The 19,571-nt window shown below is 40.9% G+C and overlaps 2 protein-coding genes across 2 annotated transcripts; both read right to left on the minus strand.

Annotated features, from left to right (window-relative positions):
• Positions 1–77: 77 nt before the first annotated feature.
• LOC109988100 (DEAD (Asp-Glu-Ala-Asp) box polypeptide 41) lies at positions 78–6,514 on the minus strand. The gene is made up of 17 exons (XM_020639468.3): positions 6,332–6,514; positions 5,423–5,518; positions 4,998–5,148; positions 4,792–4,866; positions 4,589–4,649; positions 4,366–4,502; positions 4,196–4,268; positions 3,967–4,120; positions 3,511–3,647; positions 3,113–3,275; positions 2,634–2,765; positions 2,429–2,500; positions 2,246–2,342; positions 1,776–1,925; positions 920–991; positions 660–770; positions 78–473 (listed from the first exon to the last, which is right to left on the minus strand). Exons 1-17 carry the CDS (start codon positions 6,356–6,358, stop codon positions 337–339), a joined length of 1,845 nt encoding a protein of 614 aa, XP_020495124.1. The 5' UTR covers positions 6,359–6,514; the 3' UTR covers positions 78–336.
• Positions 6,515–7,978: 1,464 nt separating this feature from the next.
• On the minus strand, positions 7,979–18,980 carry fam193b (family with sequence similarity 193 member B). The gene is made up of 10 exons (XM_020639455.3): positions 18,678–18,980; positions 16,872–17,150; positions 15,494–15,680; positions 12,581–12,799; positions 11,227–11,638; positions 10,917–11,100; positions 10,557–10,790; positions 8,695–9,745; positions 8,524–8,599; positions 7,979–8,411 (listed from the first exon to the last, which is right to left on the minus strand). Exons 1-10 carry the CDS (start codon positions 18,834–18,836, stop codon positions 8,315–8,317), a joined length of 2,898 nt encoding a protein of 965 aa, XP_020495111.2. The 5' UTR covers positions 18,837–18,980; the 3' UTR covers positions 7,979–8,314.
• Positions 18,981–19,571: the final 591 nt, after the last annotated feature.

Below are 19,571 nucleotides of genomic sequence, written 5' to 3' on the forward strand. Positions count from 1 at the left end.
TGCTTGATTTGGCAACTTCCTCACCGTACAAGCTTGTACCACACCTTTTTTTATTTTTCCAGGAAGCCCCTCAGAGATCACAACAAATGTAGAAGTTTTATTTACAATTAGAGTATCAAAAGATATCTTACAAAGGCTACACATAAAGAGCACATTTGACATTTGGGGAAAGAAAGGGTAAACATACTTAAACCTGACAGATCTGAAAACTATGTTAGGTGATGATAAAAACAGACTTCCTTAGTTCAGTTAACCCACATAAAACTGTATTGTTTTCTCAGAAACCTTTCTCAGTTCCATTTTAAGTTTTTGAATCTTCCCTTTAATGTAAGTTCTTTAGAAGTCCATTGAGCTATGAGCCAGGTAGTCTTTCCGTCCGATGTTGGTGACCTGCTTTGTTTGCATGGCCTCCAACTTTGGACAGTCTGTGATACGATGACCCAGACCACCGCAGAACGTACAGCCCCTCTCTCCTGTGAGACACAAGATCAGGTGTGTTAGGAAGACACTCAAAGTCTGTGAATATTTATGATTCTATGAACAGATCAGGTTAGAGTAAACTTTAAGACAGAAACAATGAGTTATCATAGAGAAACCGATCCATGTAGAACATAAACACCTATTAATAAACATGTGAACTGTTGTGAACCATGACTCACCGCCGATGTCTAGCATGGTCTCGTCTCCTGTCTGGAGCACCTGGAGGACTGGAGGGACCTTCTGCTTGGCTTCCACCAACAGGGCTTTCAGGTCCATCAGCACTGACTCATCTATTGAGAAAAACACACTTCTTGTTACTTACTGTCATATTACTCGGAGTTAGGCTGACTAAATTCACTGCAATCCATTGCAAATATTTCAAGAATCACCCCTCTAATATAGAAATGTATTCATTTACTTGATCTGTATTGTTACTTACCACAGCCTTTATTAATGAACGTAGTGGCAATACCGGTCTTGCCTGATCGTCCAGTTCTTCCAATTCTGTGGACTGAATAAAAAAATCTGTTTTATTAAATCTGCTTGAGCAGCTTAATGAAACTGATAAAAACAGAATATACCATTCTGAAGACGGTGAGGCCAAATCCAGTATATAACAGGTAGTATAATAATTTTCAAATGGGGTACCAGTACTTGTAGGGTAACTTGAAAAGACTACAGGGGACGCTGGAATCTTTTTGATGTTAATTGAGAAAATATCAGGTCAGCAAAACCCCCGAAATACTAATAAAATCAAATACTATAACAAGTTCAATTTAAAAAAATCCAAAATTACATTTACATCAAAACTACTGTTTGTTTGTTATTTTAAAATGTTCATTTTGGGGCTTTTTATGCCTTTATTTAGAGATAGGACAGGGGATAGAGTCGGAAATCAGAGAAAGAGAGAAAGTAGGGAATGACATGCGAGAAAGGAGCCCCAGGACGGATTTGAACTTCGGATTTGTGGTTGAAATGTAGTAATACATCTGAAAATACTAGAGAGAAGTCAAAAGCCCACAAACTACAGTCAGTATCAGAGAAATACTTTACATTCAATTTTTGAAACCTCCCATTGATTTGTGCTTTCCTTGCAGGGACCTTGGATAAAGCCAGCACACACTGTGATGTGATTCAAGGTTTCAGTTTGTTGTTTATGCTGCAGCGCTGTATTATACCTCTCCCTCTAGTTTTTTTTTTCTACCAACATTTTTTGAAGGGGACACTTGTCATAAATATGTTCCAAACAGGATAATATTATTATTACACTTGAAATGTAACCCTTATCCTCTTACCATAGTTTTCTATCTCCTCAGGCATGTCATAATTCACTACATGCTGTATAGCTGGGAAATCCAGACCCTTGGAGGCGACATCTGTGGCCACTAAGACATCTTTCTTTCCTTCTTTAAACGCCTCAATGGCTTTGGTTCTTTCCTCCTGATCTGAAAAATAAAATACATACAACAAATATTACATGAAATGGAGTGTTTGGTAAGACGATGACAAATGGAAAGCTCAAAGGAAGTGTCTGCAATACTGTCAGTGCCTTAGAAATGTTAAGCAAACTTTGCAGCAGAAATGGTAACACATGCCAGCAGTGTGGCATCTGGTGGTAATGAAGGGCAACTACAAGAAAGTTTCAGAGATAGAAGATCTGTGGGCTTCTGACATGCTCTGAACTGTTCACAATCATTTGCAGCATGCAGTACTGCTGTGCTCTAGTTAACGTGTATGTTATAGTGATTCTAAAGGGTTGTTTTACCTTTTCCTCCATGGATGGCCACCGCTTCTACTCCTTTAAGCAGCAGATACTCATGGATGGCATCTACGTCAGCCTTCTTCTCAGCAAATAACAAAACCTACCAATAAAAACAGACCATGTGAAAACATTTAACACGTTGTTTTTTTTGTTCATGTCATTGTTTAGGTATGAGGAAATACTGACAGGAGGTGGTGTTTTCTGGAGACACTCAAGTAGATAAACCATCTTTGCTTCCTCCTTGACATATTCCACTTCCTGCACACACACACACACACACAAGTTATTTAGGATTTCGTTGAACCTTTTTTTTTTTTTTAATGAATGTGTTTTTTATTCAATGCATTTTATTTCAAAGACTAAAACAGGAAAGCTCTTTCAGTTAGCATACCTGGATGACATCCAAACTGGCAGCACCGGCTCTGCCCACGTTGATGGTGATGGGTTTGACCAGAGCACTCTTCGCAAAGTTCTGGATCTTCTTGGGCATAGTGGCGCTGAAAAGCAGGGTTTGTCTTTGTCCCTGGGTAAAGAAACAACAAACGTAATTTCAAACGTTTTTGATGCTATGCCAATCTAAATCTACCAAGCTTAAGTTTCAGGATGAGTAAAATGGAGTCTCAGATGACTGAGGCCAGCAGCAGGAAGACGGACTAACTTGCCAACCATAGTGAAAGCTCAGAGGAATGAATCAGGAAATGTACGAAATAACTGTATGTTCTGTTACAGAAAGGCTTAGCAAAATTATTTTACCCACTGAGGCTTTGCAAACCAAGACAGTGAAAAAATGGGGGGAAACACATCGACTGCATAGATGATTGAGTTGTCTGTTGTTACTTGGCAGACACTTCTCACAGACAAGCAACTCACCTTGAAGTAAGAGAAGATGGTTCTGATGTCTTCCTCAAAGCCCATGTCAATCATCCTGTCGGCCTCATCCAGAGCCAAGTAGCGGCAGATGTCCAGACTCACCATCTTCTTCTGAAGTAAGTCCATCAATCTGCCGGGGGTCGCGACCATCATGTGGACACCACTGTTACCAGGAGGAGACACAGACACAGATGGGTCTATTTGCTGCCTTTGTTTTTAAAATACAGAATATTCTTGAAATGTTTGTACCAGGAATGCTTCCTGAAAAAGACTATGAACGATTAACAATTGCCTGTTTTGTTCCCCTCTGAATGATTTCATGCAGTTGAATCAGTTATTTTGTTCCTTACACTGGTTCACACTGAAGTTTTGAATATGGCAAACACCAATTATCTTACTGTTTAACGACTTCCATCTGCTCCTTGACAGACATTCCTCCGATGCAGAGGGCAGTTCTCAGCTGAGGAGCTCCTTCCTCCTCCAGCAGCTTGCAGTAGTACTCGATGATGCTGTGAGTCTGCCTCGCCAACTCTCGCTGGAGTAAAGTGGAAAGTATTCAAATCAGATATGCTAAAATCAAGATTTCTCAAAGAAATCACAATCTGTCTAAAGTACAGTGCACCAAGTACAGAAAAAAGCTTTATGATAAAACATTTTCAATAGCGTTTGAAATTATGATAGTTTTTAAGGACTTGCAGTATTTGCATATGTAGTTTGATTTAAACGCAGTGTGTCTGATTTATTTGTATTTTGGTAATCTATTACAATCCGAATGCTGTATTTTCTTAATCACAGACCAGACTTCATACAGAATTTATATCTGTGTTTTTTTTAATGCAATAGGTTTGTCTTACCGAAGGACAGATGATGAGTCCATAAGGTCCCTCTCTCTTAAAGAAAGGCAGCCTTTTCTCTTGCTCCAGAGAAAACATGATGATGGGCAGAGTGAAGACCAAAGTCTTTCCTGAACCGGTGAAGGCTATGCCGATCATGTCTCGACCTGACAGACTGCAGAGCAACAATGTAAATACACACTCGACACGTACTTAAAAAATGTTGCTGTTTTATTGAATATGTACTTACACTGTTGGGATTCCTTGAATCTGAATAGGTGTGGGATGCACGATGCCCTTCTTTTTCAAACCTTTAAGAATTGCTGCAAATTTGATCCAAGTTAATTGTTTTTTTATCTTGTGGAGCCGCTTAGAGAAACAAAATGTGCTCTTATGTGTGTGAGAGGGAATGTGTTATACCTGGTGGAAGCTTCATCTCTCTGAAGCTCTTGATTGGAGGAGGGATGCCGTCTCCATCGACCAGGATGTGAAACTTCTTCCTTACACGCTCATTTCGGGTGTCCGGCATATTCAGGATGTAACGTGGTGCCTTCCAGCTGTGAAGAACATTCAGAACAAATGAATAGTAAAAAAACAACAACTCAAAACAGGACTATACATCATTTTCAGATCAAGAACTGACCTTGTTTTTATTGGATCATCATATATGATACCTTTGGCCATTTCCTTCACAGACATCAGAGCTAAAAAAAGGAAAAGTCAAAATTATTCTTGCAAGCTTTAAATGCTTTGCACTCATTACTTTTAATGTCTACAAGTTTATAAAGGTAGATATGTTTCAAAATTCAACACAGGACCTTGCCAGTAAATGACTTATAGTTGTACCTCTGCCCTCTGCAACACTCTCGAGAATCTTTTCTTCCTCTTTCAGCTGCTTCTCCTTGGCGGACTCTTTGCGAGCTGTAGATACAAAAGGTAAATATCAACCAAACAGTATAGAAAATGTATACAGTATGAAGATGTAAATACAGTCAAAAGAATTGAACAGGCAAAGTGTATCATCCAGTTTGGGTGGAGTTACAACGGAATACCTTCTGCTTTCTCCTTGAGGTGCTGATGCTGGTCAAGCAGACTGACATTGGAGCGTGGACCAAGACCCTCGTCCTCATCCCTCTGCTCCTCCCCACTGTCCTTCTGCTCCTCGTCCACAGCCTTCCCTCGTAGACGCAACATCTTCTGTAGCTGTTGGATACACATACTTGTTACATGAATAGTACTCATATATAGAAGTATAGCAGGTAGTAATCTTTTACTTGTAAAAATTGTACATTTTACAGTAACTTCTGGTACCTCTAAAAAAAAATCTTAAAACACAACATGATATGACACTGAAGAAGAAAGGTTACATCTGTGATCTTATCAACAGGGTCTTGGCTGCAATAAATAACTAGTTGATCAAACTGGTGCACCATCACTAAATGATTAAATGTTAAACAGAAAAGTCTACAAAACATACCATCTTCTGCTTTCTGATTTTGACTGGAACATAGGGAACATAGTCATCATCCTCTGATCCTTCTGAGCCAGACTTCTCATCCTCGCCGTGGGATCTCTGTAAACACACGACCCATACCAGCACGGTTACTTCTTTGGAGAGAGGTTGGAGCTTCTTCACTTCAGACACGTCCAGTGCACATTCTTTACAAGTCAGTATAAACGTATAGCACAGCAGGTAGAAATAAACATCTTCTCTTGTTATTTCATGGAGTTTCATGTGCAGCTCGTTCATGCAAAGGTACCAGAGATGACCACAATAGTATTTCATACAGTGATAGGATGTTATAGCCCTTCATATACAGTACCAGTCATATGCTAAGATACAACATTTTATTATATATATATATAAACAGGCCAATTTCACTTACATCAAATGTAAATATTATATGCAACTGCTTGATAAACCCTCTTTCAACAGGCTGCCTATCATGTAAACTACGAAATGAGTTAAAGGGACTGCATTACTTTTTTGTCTTCCTTTAATCTAGTAAGCAAAAACATCATTGGGTCAAAGTTGTAGGAGCACACAAACCTCATATAATCACTTATATATTTAAGGTCAGTACTACTGTAGGTTATAACCTTCATAGTTTATCTGCATCTTTTGTCTCTTTCAAGTTAAAACGTCACGATTACGTTATGTTGTAGCTCTGCATTGCTCGTGAAGTTACATACACTGCTAATTTAATAAATCAAATCATTCAGAAACAAAAGTAAAGTATCGCATTCTTGCAAACTAAATTCGTTAGTTCGTTCATAATTTGGGATTAAGGAGCCAAATGCCTGACTAGCTAACTAGCTATCTTTAGCTAACCTCGGCTAGCTAGTGTGTCGATATCTAGTATCTCGATGTGCGCGCTTAACTTACCTTTTTGGGTCGATTTTCGAGTTCCATTTTCTTGTATAACTACAAGGGGATTCCCTGTTTTCCTAACGAACAGATTGAGCACCAAATACCAGGCAAGCAGTTCATAAAATAGGTCTAGTAATCCACATGTTTACACTACACAGGAAGCTTTGCTGATGTACGGAACGCCGGAAGGGTCCAACCTCAGTGCGACGCTACGTCTCGACATTTTAAGGCGATTTTTGTTGGAAGGGGCCGGCCGGTCGTCGTCGTCGTCGTTTTTTTTATCGTGGACACCAAAGCATAAACTTAGAAAGCAAACACCACACTTTATTTTTGTCAAAACTGTATTGTTTTTAATCTTTCTGAATGAAAGATTTTTCACAGTATCAAAAGTGAATTTAAAAAAATGAAACAAGCCAACATACACTTGGCTATTATTGATATAGTATAAATCTACATTCGAAACATTAAGATAATCTTCTCTAAGTGAATATAACCTGGAAAGCATCAAAAATGTTATATGAAAACAAAATCTTAGCACAGATTCAAGAAAGAAATTATCCTTATGAATGGAAGCCATTAGCTAAACATGGTGGTGAAATAGGCCGTGGTCTCGAAGGCATCAACTCTTCAGTTTTTATTCCCCATCAAAATGTTGTCAAGACGTGGACTTGTGATTGGCTAGCTGAAGTACAATATGCCACCAAGGTTACAGTACAGGAAAAAGAGTAGTATGGTGGAAAATATATTCCACACCACAACCCTCAGAAACCAATGACAAAGGCTCAAAAGGGCCCAAAATAATCATTCAATATGTACAAGTAATGAAAATAACTGTGTTGAACAACTTGTGATGATTTCAACAATTAAAATGAACTTTGCACACTGGTGTACCTGTAGGGGTTAAAAGAACAGTTTTAAGAGTATGAAAATTGTGGTAAAGGACCTTCGTCTATGAATGACAGAGTGACTATCTCTTTAAAAGAGATAACTATTCAAGATTAACACCAAGGAAGATTTGAAATTGAAGATACTGACATTTAATTTTGCCTAACACAGGACTGGGGGGGGCAAGATTAAGATTTGTTTTTGCTCTACACAACATGCATGGGGACATGTTTGAAGGATAATTCATTGAATGTATGTATGTTTTTAAATGCATCTTGTGAGCTAGGTGTTTGACACAGTTAACAATTATTCTTCCACACGTTTCTCTAAGTGTTGTGGGTGTGCAGAAAACTGTGAAAATACCGGTTTTATTAACTGCATTGCATTATTTTCCAAGACCAGTGTGGCAGCTCCAACAAGTTTTTCTTTCTTGAGTGTCCTTTCATAAATTACCAACTCATTAATGATCAATGAGTTGAATATTGAGAAAAATATTCCAATTAAATATTATCAACAACCAACAAATGCACTACAGTGCACTTGTTAGTAAAATCAATGCAATAGTCGCCATGATTACTACCTGCAGAGGAGTGTTTTCCCATAATAATGGGTTAAAAATATTTGTTTTGTTTTTTACACTTTTACAAGATAAATGATCTGTAGTGTTTACCAAGACTGCTGTTGTGGCCGGTAAACTAGCAGTGCAGAATATATAATGGATGTTGTGCACCAAATTTAACTGATAGGAATTCAGAAGTTTAACAATGTTAAAATGTCTCAGATTTGTGATAAAAACATTTATTTCATGTAAGGTAATTGTTTACATACTACATAAGCACATGGATGCAGAGGATTCAACATACTTCTTTTTCCATTTTTGCATCTCATTTAGTGAACATTGCAATAATAGCAAAGGGTAGAGTTGGCCTTGAGAATGATCCCCGGCCTGTCAGCCACAAGTTATGTTTCAGTCTTCTGAATGGAGAGTATGAATTTGAACCAGGGTCCCTTGGCTTAGTAAGGAAGAGAAGAAACAGGGAATGAGAGAAGGCCTCAGGCCTAATAGGGCTCTACTGAAAGAGTTTGTGTTTTTTTTCCCGGCACTCATCCAAGTTATTGAGCTGCATTGGAAGGAACCTTTTTGAGGCTGAAGTTGGACCAATTCACTGCTACCTTCTGGCGAGTTTGTTTCGCAGAATCAAGGCAAAACCTAAAGTGAAAATAGACAGACAAAAAAACAGAAGACAAGAAAATGCTCAGTTTTAGATATGTGATTGATGTAAATCAATACAAGAGTTTAGTTAAACAGCTATAGAGCCTACCTTTTGAAGTATTCCACTTCCCGATCAATCTCATCCATTTCTGTAGGATCGACATCTTTAGGGAGAAATACATCGTCTAGGGAAACAATAGAGGTTTAACATTAGCTTAATATATAACAAATGTAGAGAGAGGTCAAATGTGTGTAAGATGTTGCAGCTAGTTTATAGTACCGATAGCACTGCTGGATTTTTCCCCCTTGTTCTTGTTCTTCTTATTCTTCCCCTTGGCCTGCTGCTGTTGCTGCCCGTTAGCTGTGATGGTGGGGTGAGCCTTGTTTTCGGAATCCTGTTCAGACCGACTTCCTCGTGTTTCTGTTTCACCTTTCCCCCTTTGTGCATTCAAGAGGCTACCATTTGCTCCGTTTGCTGGATGTTTGGTCGATCTACTCTCCTCAGCTTTCTTGGGCCCATTTCTCTGGTTGTCTGCAGAGTGCTGAAGCTGTTTGTTCCCAGCTTTTGAGCCATTAGAGACCATTTCCTTAGACTCATTGGTTTTCTGTGTTTCATTCCCAGAGGCAGCTTTGGTTGGTTTGTTGGAGTTTTGCTCTGACACAGACTGATCTTGCCTTTGCTGCTGCTTTTTATTCTTCTTTGACTTTGCACCAACATTCCCAACACCTGCGTTCTTGGGATCGGGGGTATCCTCTTTCGATTTAGCTGTAGCCTGGGCAGGCACCTGCGGCAAACTATCGGATCCAGTTGAAGTGCATCTTTCTGGTGATCGAACCCTAATGAGCTTTGAGAGGCTTGGGGTAGTGTGCAACCGCTGGATGTCCTTGGACCCAGCAGGGACCCCTGATGGTGTGTTGGTGTTGTTAGAGGGGGAAACAGTAGTTGTGTCATCCCATCCGTTCACCAGGTCCAGATGGCTCTTAAAGGTTCCCAGTGAAAGAGGGGCCAGGTCCAGGTCTATCTGCTGCAGGTCCGAGGAACCATTGAGATGGGACAGTAAATGGTTGCCCTCCAACGTGGCGGCTTTCTTTGGGAAGTCATTGACATCCAGGTTGAGGTCGTACATACTAAACGAGGCCCGGATTGAGTCTTTGATGGTGTTCTTTATCTCTTCGAGCCGACTGGTGAGGAAACTGTTGACACGCTCAAGCTCCAGCTGTGGCCAGTCAAGCAATCGACTGGCTTCTGAGCCATCAGGGAGGGGCTCGTCTGCAGGCTCAGAAGGATTGGAGTTGGGGTCACTGCCTGCAGCACCCTGCTGAGCTTTTTCCTGAAACAGAAAAGGAACAGGCTTGAGAGTATGAAGAGTATGCACATGTAAATTGCATCGCTTTTGAGATAATAAATGTTAACTACAGCCACAGCCATTATATTACATTGTTATTTTCTCTCTGAATAGCTCTTTGTATAAGTGGCAGAGTCTGCCATGCCAACAAAGAATTCAAGTAATGAAATACAGTCAAACAGTTTGTTATGTATATCATTGATCTACTTTTTACTGTCCACTGTTATTGCCATTAAAGCTGGAGTTGCTTGGAACAAAATCAAAGGGATTTTAAATTTAGATGTATTTTTTGACCAGTGTCCTCTATTTTAGGCGAGCTCTCATAAAGTTATGAAGTGTTACGACAAGAAATTCAAAACATTTACCACTTTACAGAACATTTCCTTAAAGGGAAATTTCAACTGCTGAAACATGAATTTGTATTGAAATTGACATTTGTTTTTTCTGAGAAAAGGCATAAAGTGTATTTTTGGCTCATGTGGATGAAAGACAACAACTCCCAGAATGCACAGTTCCGCCCAAGCTCGAGTCGGCACGGGCTCCTCGTCCTCACCACTGCCGACAGGCAGGTCTTGTGCCTCGGCTGCAGCGTCGCTATATTGCGTTAACCAAAGCAGCTTCCAAAGACACAAAATGACAATTTTTTTGCGAGCTTTTCCCATCTCAGGGGAAAATGAGGGCGGGATGCACGACCATTCAAAAATACTACCAGGTTTGTAATGATACAAAGCTTAATGCAAATGGGTGAAGTGTCCCTTTAAGTTAGGTTACAGGTAATATTCAAAATTTGCCACACCTTCTTCTTCTGTTTGTGCCGTGCTCTTTTTGCCGCCTTGGCACTGTTTACAGGTTTGGGCTCAGAACTGTTTATGAAATCTAGCAGCTCGTCCACATCTCGGTTGTCGATGGCCCCCGTCGCTGTCAGGTCTGAGTCCTGTCGCTGAGGCAGCTCCTCTTTACGCCGGGTCAGACGTGAGCGGAGCTTCTCTCGGATCTCTGCGTAGTTCCGGCTCGTTGGTGCAGCTGGAGGCTGAAGCCAAATAATAAATTACGATATATTTTAATATTGTCAGTTACTCATAAATGTTGTACAGGTATAGTGACAATGGGAGTTTTTAATTACTATTTGAAAGACAATAAAAAAGCTTCAATGTACCGCATTGTGTCCAAAGAACTCGCAGTAGCAGCAGTCGCAGTACTTCCCATCCTTCTGGTTTGTAGAAGATGAGGCACAGGAGCTCCTCTCAGAGCTGCTGTCTTCATCTTCCCCCTCCTCCAGCTCAGAAGAAGGGTGGCACAATGTGCCATTAGTCATTTTGTGACCCTTGCATGCCTGGTCCCTATAAAAGGAAATAATTAATACAAGCCCTTATTTGGGATTCACATCTTGAATAAATATAGCTCAGAGGCCGTTTCTAAGTTTCCCATACCCATTAATAAACAGATGTAAACAAAGTAATACTAACCTGCAGGCCCCAGCTGTAAGATGGCCTACATTTGAAGTGGGCACTGTTCCCGCGCTGTGTCCGTTACATGGGTGGTTACAGCCCATGATAGACGAGCCCAGTTTGCTGTGTTGTGTGTTCACAGCAGGAATGTGGGAGTTTTTGCATGGGCTGGGCTTGTGGACAGATGTCGGGCTGTCTGGGCTGGGAGAATTGAGTTTGGCTGTGGGGCCATGGAGGTTTGGTACCAGCGGGGAGAAGGGTGCGTGGGCTGCCACACCTGGACCAGATGAGGAGGTTACATGACCGTGCTGACCCGAGTTCGGCTTTGGTGGCAGGAGTGAGGAATGCTGGGACGACAGTCCCGTTGGACTATTGGGGGGTACCGACAAGTCTGTGTGTTGATGATGGTCACTGGGGTGGAAGGCTTCACCTGTAACAGTGAAAACAGAAAATCTGAGTTGTAGATTAAAAAACATTGAAACACACTCTCACAAAGTGCGTTATGTTCCACACTGTTTATTTCATGGGATTTCTTATTGACTGATGAGTACAATTAAAGCCTACAGTATATATTCTAATCATTTGAAATGAGTAGGCCAATTTCAATAAACATAATACATGTCAATGTCTCAAGTTTTTACACTTGATTAACTGTCAATTCTGATTTCCAGTGTTTCTGGTCTGACCAGCCGGTTCCAGTTATTGGACAATTCTGCCTTGTTCTTCTTTAAAGAACTAAATTTGGCAGCAAAACAAACATTTCTTGTCATTTTTTGCTGGCACACAAACAGTATGAATGTAAAATAAAAAAGGGTAATTTCATCATAAAGTTGTAGCTCTTTATCAGTGTTTGTGTTGTCAATAAAGTGTAAGAAGCACACTGCAGTCTCTGTTCACAGTGACACACAAAGTGACAGCTGTCTCATATGAAGGAGTCCGGCAAGGTTCATTTCTGTCGTTAGAAAAACATTCTAAATACGTAGAACTGTTACTCTAATCGATGAATTCAATCCACTCCTAAACTCACCTGCACACTGTCATTCGCTCGGTCAACCAAAACAAACCAAAACATGAAACTACAGACAAAGGCCAGGCACTCTGCAGACACAGTCACCACCACACATGAACGGAGGTCCATGAATGATGATTGAGCGCCATTATTTTTGTACAAGTCTATATTTTAGAAAAAAGCTTCTATCTTTAAGAACAGCAGCATCCCAAATTGTGATAGAAGGAGGAATGTTGAAGAGAAGGATGAATTTCACAGTGTTTTACAAGGATTATTAGTAGTGTTCATTCAAGCCAAGTTAACAGCAGAGGATATGCAGCAGCGTTTAGTTGAGTCTACATCTAGAGTCCAAGATAATGTCACCTGGTGGAGTTGGTCGACGGCACATGGTCTTGAAGTGCTTGGGAGTGGTCTTACAAAGGTCTGCTGAGGTAGACAGGGGGTTCCCAGCAGAAGATCCGCTGGAGTTCTGGGATGACGGGTGACTGTAGGGACAGACTTTGGGGGCTGACGTTTTAGCAGATTTTCCGGGCGCTTCATGAAGTCCTCTTTTCTCATGACAGGCTGAACCTGCGGATAGACCTGAGAATGAAAAGATATTTGGCATGAATTTGATGGCCGAATTAAACCTGTTACAATAAAAATAAATACTCTGGAGACATGCTTTCTTGGAGTCCACTAAGCCGTTTATGTTTTATAAATTATAACTCTCAAGTCTTTGGAGGCATGTTCAAACATGTTAATTTGTCCAACAGTGATAGTGATTCTCACCCCTATGAGATAAAAACTTGGATGGCAACATGTGTCTACTCTTTTGACCTGAACAAAAAAAACTGAGAAAGAATTTCAGTTTTTAAAAAAAACAGGACTACCTCTTATTGGCATTCAACTATTCCTGCCAGTAGAAGTTGATGCAAGTACCTAAAACCCAGTTCAAGATTTCTTACGGTCATTAGGTAGCTCAATTCTCATCCAACTTCTCACAGATATGTGTTTGATATCACATAAAGGTAAGAAGAACCAGTAGTTTATCAGTAAAGAAGGGCACAGCTCCACTCAACAAGCAGACAGGCCATCATTTAAGAAGACCTTCACTTCCCAGAGTTTCAGAGAAATTTAGCAAAATGACCCTCTCAGAACCTTTGATGCAGTTTGATCAGAGCCAAGAAAAAGGAAAACACACTAAAGTGAAAGTCACAGCTGTCTGAAGTATTGTTCTTTCCATTTTAAAGATAACAGCCTTGACCTGGCTCAAGACCAACACACCTCACTTAAACACTGAATTCCCCTGTTATGTTACTTCTTCCAGGTATATGTAGTTATTTCTTAAATGATCTATGTAGCACATGTAGAGCACCTGAGTTACTTTGTAATGCAGTTGTATTAACTCACAAAACAGTCAAATGACAAAGTTTAAGGTCATTTTAGGTGATGGATTTGATTAGTAAAAGTCTTGAATCGACTCAGCCCCCACAACACACACACACAATTTTCTTTTATAAAATCGTACAACTAAATGTTTCGGTTGCAGCAAAGTGTTACCATAACAATACTGTTTTATATGAGCTAGATTATGTCTGCATTTAAGGAAAAAATACTTTACAGCCTTGACCCTTACAGTGTTATGTGTTTTTACATTAAAGTAATGTTGTATATTTACCCAATATTGTAAAAAGAATACATAAAAACTATTGTTCAATTCCAACAACTCATGAAGTGAAAAATGAAATGAATGTGTAAATATACTTCAAATGTGTCTTTGTACTTGACAGGTAGGTGTCTGCAGCTCTTTATACATTGAGATGAACACACCTTTGTGTCTATTGAGTAAAGGCTCTGACACACCAAGGAGATTGTCGGCCGTCGGTCCAAGCGATCATCGCCTTAGTCTTTGTGGTGTGTCCAACTCTTTCGCTACCCGTCAGCACCCGTCTGCCGGCGCCGTTGGCGAGAGTAATCACTCCGATTGGCTGTTCAGAGGTTTCATTTAACTCCAGATCTCGACACAGGGTCGGTAAAGCCCCTTGAATATGCCGCTGTAGTATCCGTGATTTCAAGCATCTAGTGGGGTTTCTCCTTGTTTGTTGTCTCCGCCTCTTCTTTTCTTTTTCCCACTAAAAGACCAAGGGCTGACAAAGCCAGTGCCATTTTCAACTTTTTAAATCAGACGTTATTCTCGATTAGAAGTACAAAAATGGTCTTCTCGTATCATAATAACGGACTACCAAAGGCGTCGTGAGGCAACGTGAAGTGACGCCACAGTCGGCCTTCGTCGCCACTAGTTCTTTGCAGTGTGCTTGGTGTGTCAGGGCCTTTAAGCTTTGTTTGATAACTCAGTGCTAAAGTCTTTACAGAGAGATTACTTGTATCCTGCTTCTATTATTTTTTATATAACGGTTTTTAGGCTGTTGTATTATAATTATTTTGTTTTTTTTGTTACCAGTGTTTAAAGAGGCCTATTAGTGCTTGTGCATGGCTGTGCGCTAAGTTGTAAGCCTTAACCACCTCCAGGGACAGTGGGGGTCCACAGTCTCTAGCACCCTTACTTTGGGGGTCCCGAGCTGAAAACTTTGGGACACCCTGCCCTAAACGAACAACAATGTGTGTTAATAAATGATTTGTTCCTTAGCTTCAGTAATCTTGAAGAACCATGTAATGATGTTGGAACAGCACATGTATTTTTTTTACCAGAATATTTCTAGACTATCAGACTGACAATAAGCTCCTACTTCATTGTAACCTTCCCACTGATATTAGAGTATTTTCTTCTGCACAACTTGCACATTTGGTAAAACAGAATAATTAAAAGACATGAATTTGAATTCAAAATATAGATGATTTTTAAGTCTACAGGGGCTTCTGGCCCAGGTTGTTCTCTCAATTGGTTAAATTCTCTTCATTGAAAATTCTCATATTTCTAAATGCATCTCCTCTACCCGAGCACACTGGGCTGTTTTGACAACAGGCTTATTTTAAAACAAATCTTTCATGGTGCTGAGCTGTGAGGACCTCAGAAAGCAGAGCCTGTAAGCTTTTGCAACAAGCTTCTTTGTTCTTCTTCGATGCATCTCCTTTGTAACACCTGAACACAGTTTCCAAAAATGTATCAAACACTGGAAGTATGCTGACAAGCCAGTTGTATCGATCTGATTCTAACCTAATTAAGGTGAAGACTGAAAACTCATAGCCTGAAATAAAAGCCACTGATGATTAATCAGTTACTGTAAGTGTCATTAAATACTTTCAGTAGCTGTCTTTTACCCCGAGTTGACAGACCTTGTTGTGAGTGTGACGAAGTGTTGTGGTTGCAGTGCTCCCCTCCGTTGGTGTGGGCAGAGTTCCAGAGACCTGACAGTTTGTGGGCTGACAGGAAGGAACTCGGGTCCCAATCCACAGTACTTTGCTCGGGGTAACCGTTCCCGCAGCTCTGAGACTTACAGGAGGAAGAGTGTGACAATGGTACCTGAATTAAAATAGAAGAAAGAAAACAGAAAAAAACACAGGTTGTAATCACAGGGCTGCGTACAGAGGCTTACATTGTGGCACTGGTAACAAGTAACTCCCCACATTAGCATGTAACAAATTAAGAAATGTGAAATTCAATCTGCATGAAAAGATTATTTAAAAAAATTCACTCCAGGCCAGTTTGCAACAACGTCTCTCTAGAGCAGTTTTCACATATGCACTCCTGAAAATATCTAGATAATTTCAGGCAAACTGCTCCAGATATTCTCCTGACTTGGCTGTTCACATATGCACCTAACAGGTGGAGACTATCCACGGCAGACGGGGGGGGGGTGTCACCTGAAGTAAGACGTGACGTAAAAAAAACAATGCTGAAGCAGGGGACAAAGCAACAGAGTCTGCTTTACGATGCTATAATGAGAATATTTGCCTTTATATCGATGCTATGTGTGGTTTTGGACGGAATCACAACATAAACAAGAGAGCCCGAGAACAACATACTGACAAACAGAAAACATAATGCAGCCGTTTTATGACGTGCACGGAGATCATAGCGGTGGCGCGCAGACAATCTAAGCACTGAGTCACATGATTAAAAACTTCACCACCCACTCCTACTGGCTTATGCTAAATTCTCCAGATAATATCCTGCTGCGTTCTCACATCATCTCACTCAGACTTGCTGCAAGAAAATACTTGGGATCTTGCAGGAGAAACACAAGGTAAAGTCCGAGGTAAAAATGTGGCTGTTTGCGTTCACACATACAGCTCCTCCTGGAAATATCAGGAGTTTGAGTTTTCTGCAAGTGTGAAAGGATGTTCGTTTGCTTTGCATTTGCAAGTTTGAGCCAAGTATCATCAAAACATCTGCAATCAGGCTTAAGTATACAGTGAATCTTTAAATTTGAATTTTATGTAAAGTATGTCTGTAAAAACACCCGTGGAAGCAAAGGTAATGGCTGCAACAGCCTCAGAGACACTCAAAGTGTTTTACTTCAGGAGATAAAAGCAGACTAAGTTTCAACCTCAAAGTCAGCATGCAAGCAAATACAAAAGCAATGCTCTGTCTGGTGAATTGAGATGAGATTACCACAGTAAACAAAAACACACTTGGTTTAACTAAAAAGTAGTAAAAGAAGTGTTGAATAGGATCCAGACATGTGACCCAAATCAGTCCCTTTTTATTTACCGGCGTCTGCTGCTCCTGGGTGCTCCGCCTCTCCTCCTCTTCCACACTCTTGCAGCAGCTCTGACAGATCCACAGAGGCACCTCTCCCAACAGGGACTGTGACAGCGAGGGCACGGCATCGGCAAGCTTACGCCCTGGCGCCTCCCGCAATAACGCCTGGGAGAGTGCAGGCACAGCATCAGCCAGCTTGGTCCCGTGGCCCCCGGGGAGTCCGTTCACAGAGCCTGCTCCCCAGTCCTTAAACTCACGATGGCACAAGAGGCAGCAGGTGTGCATAGGCTACGGATAGAGAAGGAGGGGATGATGAGGTCAAGTTTTGGGACGTGATTCCAGTCAAACTGTGATATGTGACAAATGACTGCTAAACTCAATAAGCAAATTAACATCAAATCACATAGGCTCGATCTGTCAGTATAATTATCAATATCTGACCATGGAAACTGAACACAGAAGGAAACCAATCGGATAATTTATATTATTAACAGTTATTTGTATGTGCATATACAATTCACTGAGTTTATTTGGATCTCCAACCTACAATGAAAGTCCTCCAGTTACAAAGTGACATCAACACTATCCCAAAACACTCAAAACAAACACTTTATCCTTCACCTTCACAAAGGTAAGTGCAGTTAGATGGTATTCACTACAACTTTATATACAACAAAAAAAGGCAGACATATTGATGATGGCTATTCCCAGCTGATAATATCATCAGACAAATATGTGAGTTAAAAAGAATAGGTTAACTCCTCGCACAGCACTGCCCAAACAGAAACACTTGATTTTAAAACACTTACAGTGACTTTATAAGTTGGTTTTGATGCGAGGCATTTTTTTGTTACGAATCAGGTATAACACGTTATAACTCATTCCAAGCAGCAGGTTTAAGGCGAGCAGGTCACAGAGGCTACAGGAGTTGAACCACACGAACCCGTAATATCCATTTAGAAAGCGATCATAACATTACAGACTCCGGTTTAGCTCAGCATCACTGGCTGATAACCAACATGAACTTTAATAAGATAATAGACTCCTGTCACACTCCGGTGAAGCAGTGTGGTACAACCAAACAACACAAATGGACTATTTAACTCGCATAAACGAGTCAAGCCATATCCAAGAGTTAGCAACCCCTTATTATAAACCCGTTGTCTCTCGGCTAACTAGCTAATTAGCTGGTAGCTGGTTAGCCTGTGCTATGTGAGGGATCCTGTGTGGATGGGTTCAAGAGGAGGCAGTCAGCACGCTTGCAGCATGCTAGCTGTGGGTGAAAACCCGGCTAGCCGCCTGGCTAACGCTAGCTGGGCGGATGAAGAGTTGTAAAGGCTTGAAATGGGACGACCTGTCCGAGGTACAATGTCACCTGTCCGGCGTGAGGTGGGGTGGGAGGGAGGGGGAGAAGAGCTGCGCTGCAATGCTTTGCCATGCTGCCTCAAACCCGCCAGTTCTTCCTCGACAAGTTGAAGGTTTTATATATTTAATTACATGTCTAACGACGTGTGTGAGCTCTACACCCACAACAACAACTACACTGGGATTAAAATAGCTTTTCAACCAGCCAGCGGATGCATTATAACTTCACCTCTGCAGAAGAAGTCAGCCCCACAATTAAAAGCACAATATGTGTGTGTGTGCGTGTGTGTGTGTGTGTGTGTGTGTGTGTGTGTGTGTGTGTGTGGGGGGGGGGGGGGGTAGTGGGGGGGTGATGTTTGTGTTAGCAGAAGAGATGTACAAATGTTAGCACACAGTCTTTAGCTCGCCTGTTTTAAAAGCAGCGATTTGGCTTGCTGCTAGCTAACCTACCTGGTTCGCCCTGCTAGTGGCCAGCCTATCCAGCCCAGCATCTCCGCCGCCACCGCCAGCTGCATCGCCGGGAGAGACGGGGCTCTTCGGTACGGTCTGCTGTTCGGGATCGAGCTCCTTCTGGGCCACGCTTTGCTGCTTGCTTTTCTTCCTTGCCATAACGACGCTGTTTGCAACACGCTTTGACCAAGTTTGCACCAGTTTCGATCGATTTAAGAGCACACTTTCGTTTCTTCTCGGACCTCGAAATGTTCTCTATCTCCTCCAGTCAAGACAACAGTCAATATGGCGGAGGACTGGCACACTCAGGAGTTCATAGGTTAAAGATACTGCTGGCGAGGTGGCTTCACTTCTCGTACGGAGAGCACTACTGAAACCCGATGCGGGCGGTGAAGCCAGACACCGCCATATTTAGGAAGGGCAATCCTCTCCGCCCACTTTCCTCTATTTATGAAAGAACAAGTCAGATCTCCTTCAGCATTTATATATTTATTGATGCATTTATTTAATTATTTATACATTATTGTATGCATTTCTCCCAACATTTATTTATTTATTAATTTATTTATACTTTAGTCATTTTTTTGTCCCTCATACTCCTTGTTTGCCGTAGCAATAAAATCATTTCAGAATTAAAACATAAATATATAAAAAAATAAATAATCCAATTTTATACTCATTTGATAAGTATTTTTCTCTAATATTGCCAAATCGTGTTTTGATGTTGCAAAAGGTATATGTACATGCGTCAATGACATTAACAGATATTGCTATAAAAGGAAAATCGTGGATGTAGGCTGCAGTGGAGGAGTATTTTTGTTTCATACAATGCGACTGTGTTTAATACTGTAAAATGTGGCACATGTACATGTAACAACAATTAAATATTGTTTA

This window comes from Labrus bergylta, chromosome 9 (assembly GCF_963930695.1).
Source record: "Labrus bergylta chromosome 9, fLabBer1.1, whole genome shotgun sequence".
In the NCBI taxonomy this organism is placed as follows: Eukaryota; Metazoa; Chordata; class Actinopteri; order Labriformes; family Labridae; genus Labrus; species Labrus bergylta.

Excerpts from the sequence above, each read along its gene's own strand:
- LOC109988100 (XM_020639468.3), bottom strand. The coding sequence starts at position 6,358 with ATGGAACTCGAAAATCGACCCAAAAAG. Across the intron at positions 3,276-3,510 it reads CAGATGGAAGTCGTTAAACA|TGGTGTCCACATGATGGTCG; the intron begins GTAAGATAATTG and ends TCCTGGTAACAG. Across the intron at positions 2,343-2,428 it reads TCCAGAAAACACCACCTCCT|GTTTTGTTATTTGCTGAGAA; the intron begins GTCAGTATTTCC and ends TTTTATTGGTAG.
- fam193b (XM_020639455.3), bottom strand. The coding sequence starts at position 18,836 with ATGGCAAGGAAGAAAAGCAAGCAGCAAAGCGTGGCCCAGAAGGAGCTC. Across the intron at positions 17,151-18,677 it reads CCACTAGCAGGGCGAACCAG|CCTATGCACACCTGCTGCCT; the intron begins GTAGGTTAGCTA and ends CTCTATCCGTAG. Across the intron at positions 12,800-15,493 it reads TTCGTCACACTCACAACAAG|GTCTATCCGCAGGTTCAGCC; the intron begins GTCTGTCAACTC and ends TTTCATTCTCAG.